The sequence below is a fragment of the Myripristis murdjan genome, chromosome 14 (genome assembly GCF_902150065.1).
Source record: "Myripristis murdjan chromosome 14, fMyrMur1.1, whole genome shotgun sequence".
In the NCBI taxonomy this organism is placed as follows: Eukaryota; Metazoa; Chordata; class Actinopteri; order Holocentriformes; family Holocentridae; genus Myripristis; species Myripristis murdjan.
In genome coordinates this window covers 10,030,319-10,039,511 of record NC_043993.1, presented here as the reverse complement: position 1 = coordinate 10,039,511, position 9,193 = coordinate 10,030,319, and the positions used below count along the sequence as shown (strand labels likewise).

General features: G+C 40.1%; 1 protein-coding gene across 4 annotated transcripts in view; it reads right to left on the bottom strand.

The window, feature by feature from the left end:
- LOC115371344 (rho GTPase-activating protein 26) overlaps positions 1 to 9,193 on the bottom strand; it is a 132,368-nt gene that overhangs the window by 22,165 nt on the left and 101,010 nt on the right. For all 4 annotated transcript variants that reach the window (XM_030068664.1, XM_030068665.1, XM_030068666.1 and 1 more), the window contains 2 exons: positions 6,178 to 6,322; positions 5,222 to 5,399 (listed from right to left, as the gene is read on the bottom strand). In XM_030068664.1, the coding sequence (XP_029924524.1) occupies positions 5,222 to 5,399; positions 6,178 to 6,322 (323 nt within the window). The remainder of the gene's footprint in view (positions 1 to 5,221; positions 5,400 to 6,177; positions 6,323 to 9,193) is intronic.

Below are 9,193 nucleotides of genomic sequence, written 5' to 3'. Positions count from 1 at the left end.
ACCCCTGATGATGAATGTGGCAATTTCACTGTATAAACTGATGTAAAAAAGTGATGTGTAATACTAAGGTATTACTATCAAGGTACCCACACTGGATGAGACTTTGCAATATGCAGTGCTTTGAAAATGTACACCATCAAATTATAGGCTGCAGGTGGACAATACATACCTGTTCTGCTGCCTTCATATGGTTATAGAAATTTAACCAACCCAAATTACAGAGCCTCATACGTCCTACAAGCAACTGTCCATGAAAGATACTAGTAAGAACTAGAGGATATAAAGTTTCTGAAGAAACTTTGATGTGCTTGCCTTGCGAGCACCTAGACATGTGTAAAGCGCCAGCCCTATGCTGTTTGTGGATTGTGTGGTGTTGTGGCTCTTGCCCAGGCGGGGAGTTGAACCCTGGTCTCCTGCATGGCAGGCAGAGACACTATCCACTGTGCCACTGGGGCTTGTGTGGGCGGAGCCAGAAATGAGGCTCTATGAAGCACACAGCATGAGTGATAGTGCTGCTTCTGTGAAAAATCACCTAAAAGTAGTGGTCAAACAAATGCTTCTTTGTCAATGATAGTAAGTCCGAGCAGAAAATAAAATGTACCATGAGAAAGGCAAGGCTTTGGGCTTTCAAACTGTGTCAAAATTATTTTCCAACTCCCATAAATGCCCACCTTAGAGCGAGTTGGAAAAGTGTGTCTTTCTGCTTCTCTCCCGAGACTTTGCATTTCAGATATAATGGGAGTCTATGGGGGAGAGAGCTGGCACTCCTGCCTCGTTAAGTGTCACAGTGTAAAAAGTTGAAGCTACTTTGCTTTTGTATTTACATTTTTCAAAGCACAACTATTTTTCCTACAATTTGATCCCAAATTTATGCATGTGCAGTGAAAATTGTGGCCAGGAGAGCAAGTTTAAGACAAAAGTTTTAGGCGAATTTTAAGGGCTGCTCCACTCTAGCCCTCAGGAATGCCACTCTAGCTCACGCAATACACACTCATTCAAAAGTCAGAGGCGGCTCAAAAATAACTCCAAACTTAAACTGTGTTTTATGGCAAACTAAAGCAGACATGATAAATTGAAGATGACACACATAAAGTTGAACATCTGCTGAGTCATTTAAGCTTTGAATGGAGTCTGTGAGCCAAAGAATGAGGGAGCTGTGAGGCTTTGAAAATGCATGAGTGTCTGCCGATTTCCCATTCTTTTTCTATGAGGGCAAAATCGTGATTTAAATTGTGAATTATGAAAAATCCCAAAGTCTGATCAGTTTGAAAATTGACACACCTCTTCATCTCCACAAGATGCACATTTTTCGTATTTGGTGCGTGGATGCAGGTCAAAAGCTCTGGGCCCTGGAGCCTTCTGAAGTTTTGGCCATTCATTTCGGATGGCTGGAATTTTCAGGAAAATTGGAATTTTGAGAATTCTGTGAGTCAGATTCCTTATAAAAGTAATAGCACACCTCTCCCAATGGGGCCACACATTTTCCCAATTCATTGTGTGGGCCTAAAACCAAAGCTGTAGGAGGAGTAGCGCGCCGAAAATGTCCAGAATAATAAACTATAATAATAATAATAATAATAATAAAAATAATAAGTATGCAGGATTTTAAGATGTGTTGCCTTTTCAAGGCAAGCACATAATCAACAATTATTGCTGTCTGTCCACTGTCATACCACTGCGAGCTTGGGCCATCTTCAGGCCAGATGGTATTAATGGTCCTTGGCCTCTAGTTGCGAGAATAAAAAAACATTCACGTTTCCACTGTTGTGCCGATTGCACTGCAGTTGTGTCCCATCCATGCACCCGAGTGGGAAGTGGGAAGTTAGTGGTGAGTGGTTGTGTGTTGCGTGCTGTAACAGCCTTGTACTGAGACCTCCGTTTTTCTTTCAGGTTTTGGCGGACCTGTCCTATTGTGTGTTGGATCCCCACCACTGCCAGCAGTCTCACTATTTATTGCATAACGTCCTCATTTCGGCTAACACAGTCGATTTGACACTGGACATTATCCACTGCCTCATTATCCTCTGATAGTGAGCAGAGTCCTGATGTCCTTGTTTGACCAGGACTGCCGGTTGTTTGTCATTTTTCTTTTCTCTGTTATTTTTCTGCTACAAAGCGAGCTGCTGTGCGGACATTTGTACTTATCAGCTGTACCGTCTCACCACTTATCACCCTTAACTCTGCCTCAGACCTCGGTTAGCCCTGTCTGGCCTACAGGTATTTGCTGGGCCATTAGCTCCTACAAACTGGCCCCAACATAGCCCCACTGGCACGACCAAAGCCATCAAGTGACAATGGAAATGCAACTGGCCTTGGCACACACTAGCACGTCCGTGTTCGGCACAACAGTGGAAAGCCAGGTACTGTGGCACAGAGGAGACCAGAGGTTCCATCTACCTCCACATAGCACAATGAACTGGAAAAATGGGCTACACGGACAAAGTTCAAGGAATCTATCTAAAGTGTATAAATGCATTATGCAGTGTCTACAAATGTGATTCCAATTGGAGTATGCCATACTGCCATGCATTACTTGCATTGTTACCTTAATGACACTATAATAGCACTTTTGATGTGCATGTTAAATGCTAAATGGCAGGTAAATGTCAATCATATGCCCCTTTACACCTGACAACAACAGGCATCTAGTATCCATGTTGTATCTGAATACCGGTTAGCCAGATAACAGTTGCATCTGACATCAATGTGTCTCCATTGTCTGCGTAGTCCACACTGCAACTTAACTCCAGTCTCTCCAAAATTCACACATCCACATACTAAGCTTTCTGCCTTATTGATAACATTTTGAAAGAACCATCTGTTCAGGTTGTTGAAAAGATGTTAACTGCTTGTCAAGTTTTGTTTTTATACACTTTTTTTTTTTTTTTACTTTCACAAATGGAGTGAGAAGCTATCTATCAGTTGATATAGGGCCGACAACAGCAGAGTGCAATGCTGTTTTACGAGGCTGTTTTCATTTCGGCTGCAACTACCACCATGACTATTCAGAGAACAGTGTGGATGGAGGCACAAAGGGAAGACTGGAGAAATAATGTCTATTGTGTATGGACTGAAAACACAATTGCGCTGAAACTTGTACTCACTGTGGTCACAGTGTGTCCCTGACCACCTCCGGAGGTGGGTTGGGTGATCGGATTACAATCCGCCCTCAGTGTGTCTCAGATGCATTTACAATGGTTTGTATTTTTATGTACTTAAGCACTATCTGATTACACTGTGGTCACCCAAGACGCATGGTAAAGCAGGTGTAAATGGGGTCATACAGTATTTATATATCTACTTACCTATCTATCAGTGAAATTATCTATTCAGTCTTTTTATTTATCTTTTAAAAGCTGTCACACAAACAACCACGTCTGTTTTAGTTTTTCAGAAGACTAATGTTTGAAAATCATTCATATTTGCAGATGAGGCCATTGTAGTTTCTGTTTTTATTTCATTCTGAAAATTATTGGTCGCTCCTCAAGATCCACAAGAAGAAGTATTTTGGGGGAAAACAAAAAGAGAGAGGTAGAAAATTAGAGAAAGAACACTGTCATTGTTATAGGTTTGAGCAAGATGAGTATTATTTCACTGTGGTCCAATTTGGTTGCATTATATAGCAATAAAAAAACTGTTTGTAGCACAAAATGTAGCATGGATACAGGATAAATAGATGAAGAGGGGTCTGCACAACCACTATCACTTAAAAGACAGTGCATTTGACAAGATATGTAACTTTCACACCACATATAATTTGGAGTGAGTGCTACACATACGGTGCTCGAAAGGATCACATCAGTCACAATATCACTTTATATCATCATCATCATCATCATCATCATCATCATCATCCAAGCACCACTTTGTCACCAAATCCTGGAGAGAGTCCCATGTATGAATTAGCAGACATACAGAGAGATGCGTCAGAGGATAATTAATAAATGCTGATGAGACTAAATTCACACCAAGGCAAGTTAATAAACAAAGCTTGATGCAACAGCTACATATGAGTGAGAGATTAAAAGAAGAGAGATGAAAGGGAGAAAGGGGTACGACGGGAGCAAAGGGCAGGGAAAAGTATTAAGTGGAGATGTGCAATTGTCCCGGTGAAAGGCTGCATTTGACACTCCGTCTGACATGCGACAGTAAATGAGATGATTGTTAGCTTGTTTCCCCTGAGGGGGCTCAGCCAGCTTGGATCTCTTCCCAGTCTAACAAGGCGTATGTCAACACCAAAGTGGCTTGTAGAAAAAACAAGATGGAACAGACGACCGCATGATGATGGACGGAAGGGAAGAGGGGCTTTGAGGAACACCGTTTGTGTGTGTTTGTGTTCCAGCCTTACATCGCTGTGAATTCGCTAGGCAGGAGTCTGTGTTTTCACCTGTTAACGTCCACAACAGGGGCGTGCCCAGGGTTAATGTAAAGCTACTATATGGACCATCTCACAGCAACAAGAAATACTTGTGTGACGGATTATTGTTTCAATTATGTCAACTGCCTGACGTCACTGCTTTATTTGCTTCTGTGTGTGTGTGTGTGTGTGTGTGTGTGTGTGTGTGTGTGTGTATGCACATGTGCGAGTGAGAGCAGGTGTGCATTTTTGCATGTGTTCATGTGTATATTTGCATATGAGTCTATGTAACTGTCTTTGTATACACCAGTGTGCGTCCATGTTATTGAATGCATATACTCCTGCAGTAACTAAGGTTCACATACCACCGCTATCCCTCACCCTTCTCCTACATCCACATACACACTGACACACACTGACACACACACACACACACACACACACATATTTGGTCCAGTGCACAGTAGGTGTTAGTTTTTTTTTTGTTTTTTTTTTATCTACAGGCAAGCATGAAAGGTAAGTACAAGTAAGTTAATCTACAGCAGGCATTCTCTGGCATGTGCGTTCAATTGACCATCTGCACTTTGAGTAACTTTGAAATGGGGGTAATATTTTTTAATTGTAGCTCTTAAATACAACACGCAAAGTTCCTCCATAACTTCACAAGACGTGAAGCTCCACCTTTAAGTGCACCATTAAGGCTAAATATTAATAAAACTGAATTTACTTTGAAAGGACCTGCAGACGCCATGTGCTCTGTTCCCCGTGCCTCATCTTCAGATGCAACAGCAATTTATGGGTTAAAAGTGCTATTTAAATTAAGTCCATCTTTACATCACATCTTTATTGCTGTGTCCTACTCACAGCGAGCTGGGTCGGCTCTGCCTGGCCTCCTGCTCGCCGTCGTTGCTAGTCAGGCTGTGCCTCGGGGTTCGCCCCTGGCTGCTGTTGCTGCTGCTGCTGCTGCTGTTACAATTGGAAGTGGAGGAGACCGGCTGGAGCTCACTGGCTGTGGAGTTCACCACGCTGTTCCTCTTCTCACCTGCAGGAAACAAGATTTATAAATTCTATGGTGTCTGTGACCAGAAGAGGGCTAATAGGAATACTGACAAAATAAAATATTAGAATATCAGGGTGACCAAGTTGGTAAAGGGAATACCATTTGTCATAGAGAGAGGGAGGGAAAAAGGAGAGAGAGAGAGAGAGAGAGAGAGAGAGAGAGAGAGAGTTTTTCAAAGGTTGTGGAAATTTTTCTAAAAACAAAAAAAAAAACAAAAAAAAAACACTAATACGAAGACGTTCATTGTATGAGTGAGTACAAGTCTTTAAACTTTAATTCTGCTCAATGCAGTATCAGATTCTATGGACAAATCAGCATTAAAAATAGGTAAGGGTGACATATCTCTTTGAAAAATGCATGATAAATAATTGGGCTGGTAATTTTGATTTTTGCCAAGATTATTTGGCAGGTGAGCTAAAACATTCATTTCCAAAGCTCTGTTGCCTGTGTGGGCCTTGTGCGTGCTTGTGACTGCAGCATCTGTTTCTATTTGCGCACTTGTGTGTCTGAGTATTTGAGGTAGTGGTGTGTGTGTGTGTGTGTGTGTGTGTGTGTGTGTGTGTGTGTGTGTGTGTGTGGACCTACTTGAATGCTTATCATCATCCAAATTTGTCTATTTTTGTCTGTGACCCAAGTATAATGCCCATATCTCTCTGAATGCATGTTTATGTTAATGAGCATTTCTGTGATTGTGTGCTTGTTTATTGGAGTATTTATGTATCTCTGCATGAGACTGTAAGCATGCGGCTATCCAGCCCACCTTTCTGGGAGTGTGTGGGAGTGTGGAAGAGTGTAAGAGGCCTCTCGCTGCAGGACGGGGCTTTACTCTCTGTGCTCCTCCTCCTGGACAGGTTGAGCTGCAGGTTGGTCGAACCTGCCACACAACTTGGCATATCCTTGAATATCTGCACATAAGAGGGAGACAGGTTAAGTGTGTGTCAAGTCCATATGTAATGGTAAAACATAGGATTAGCATTGCCAGCATCATCATGTTTAATTTTAAACATGGGCAAATAAATGGAAAAAACACAGACTATATGCAAATCTGCAGGATTATTTAGCTTATTTTATGACTTTAAGACAGAGACTTATTTCCATTGTGATGTTTAAATATAAAAACAAACACCAGTTGTAATAAATGTCACATTATGATTCACTATAAAAAAGCTAACAAAATCATAGTTCTACACACAGTAGGACTAAGTACTACTGGATATATCTGACCAAAACAAGTGGATTTCATACTTTTCTCTATTTACTTCACTGCTGCCGCCCAAACACTGTCAAATAAAGTGAAGGCTCAGACTCTGACATGTTTTGACATACAATGGATATTGTAATGAAAAGTGACTTGTGCAGTTTGTGGTATGTGTTTTGTATGTATTCTGCACAGTGTAACATATGCAGTTAAAATAATATTATGGCATTTTTCATCATCATTATCATTATTATGACATCAAGTATTAATCTAAAGTCCTCACTTTACTGGATTTGACAAGTAAATATCTATGAATTAGTTTAATACAATATTTCTGGAGGTTTGAAATCTTGAGATTTTAGGCTGAACACCCAAACTGAAGGCCCCATTTTCTGTTTATTTGAGCCTGGAAGACACATTGTAACATATCCACAGTAGAATCATCCCTGAGCACTCAGTAATCATATGTGAATTTTCTTTTTGAACACCACTTATAAAGCTGCTGTTATTATTGTTAAAGAAAGCGAACCAGGAGGATTTCTACCTACTGACAGCAGGCTCCTAGTCAGCACTGGGGCCCTAAGTAAGAAACTAAGTCAAGAAGGAAAGAAATAAATAAAAAATCCTAAGAGAAAATAGAAGCACTTAACCTCTTCCATTACTATCCTGCAAATAAATGTCTGGTTATAAATGAATTAAAACAAAGTGGCATGACAACACATGGATATGAAATATAACAAACACTCTGGAAATATATCAGCTCTCTCAGTACATCTAGCTACCAAATAACTGCCAGGCATTTACTTCAAAAATACGGCAATCTCCACAACTCTGACAGCCTGGTGGAAAGTCCAAGCTGATCCTTATCTGGCAGGGTCCTGATTTCCAGCTTCACAACACTGCTCGTCACTTCAGCACATGGGAACAAAGAGGGATTACTCACCTCCATCACTTCTTCCAAGGCAACAGATTCATGACATTTAAGGATCTTAGCTCTGGGAAAGAGCGCTTTTCTCCAGCACGTACAGCATATATCCATTATCAAATTCAAAGTCGACCTATCATATAATTCACTTCTTCCCCCTGCATTAACTGATGAGATCATAAAACTTACAGCTCCAAATAAAATACTCCCCAAACTGTATAAACGTCTATCCAGCATAGATGATTCATTATCCTTACTGATCATAAAACTGGAGATTGGCCTATCTGTCGTTCTCAACTCCAACATCTGGACCAAAATCCAGTGCCTTCACGATGACCAACAACAAAAACACACCGATTATTCAGCATGAAAAACAACCCCGGACAACACTCCACTCATGATAAGATGCTAAAAATGCTTAGAGATGTTAAAAATCACAGACATCTATTTCAACGCCATCTGGCTTTGGTACTCACCAACAAACCCTCTTCCATTTTGGACTGTAGAATTTAATTTATTCTCATCGCCATGTTTTCTCAAGAGATTTCTCAGCATCAGATTTGCTATACAAACATACTAAACCTTTACTGACTGCTGTAACTATCGCCAAGACAACCATCCTGCTGAACTGGAATTCAAGATCCAACGTCGGCCAGTGGCTTAACACTCTCACAGGGGAAATATCCCTGACAGCCTCTGCACTGGAAATGACTGATTATAAAAATGTATGTATCACCTTTTCTTGAAATGTGGATCCTTCTTCAAATACCCACATGCACGCACGTGCACGCACGCACGCACACACACACACACACACACACACACACACACACACACAGAAGTAATATTAGTAGTAATATAGTAATATTCTGTATTTTTTTCCTTTCTGTTCATCTTCATCATCATCATTATTATATTCATGCTAGTGATGGTACTGTTCATACTGCCATTATTAATAATATTTTATATATTATTATATTATTATATAAATAATAATCCAAATAATTATCTTAAATGACTTTTACAACCCCTTTTTTTCCTAATATCATTCCTGTCCATTATTTTAGTTTGTTTTCCTTGTTTATTCTGGTGTTAATTTCCTCATTGTCTAAATTCAACAAAATTTGTTAAAATCACATCTGAATGTAGGGCTGAGCGATATGGCCAAAAAATGAAATCTTTATTTTATTTTATTTTATTTTTTTTTTTAATTTTTCATGGTTAATGATTTTAATCTAGATTTTTCCTGTTTTCCACTAATTATAACTACTGAACGGCTAACTGATGGGAATGTTAGCGGCCATGATCATGGGACTGGCGACTGAATTGTTTGGCTTGTTTGACAGAGCACTCAGTGGCTTTTATAATGTTATAACATAAGCCAAAACCTTGATTTTACAATTCAGATGTTTTTTGCATCAATTTAAAACATAAATCCAAATTAATTGATTTAATTAATTTATTGCCCAGCCCTATCTCAAGGATTTTAAGTTACTTTTTTCTTTCTTAGTGACTTTCAATCCTGATCAGCAGGGGGGCGAATCTTATGGGTGTGTTCCTGTCCGGGATGGGTGCATCTGATCACGGCTTTCCCGCTCAACACTAATTAACCTCCTCTGCTCTATCCTCTGACCCTGTCATATGACATAACAC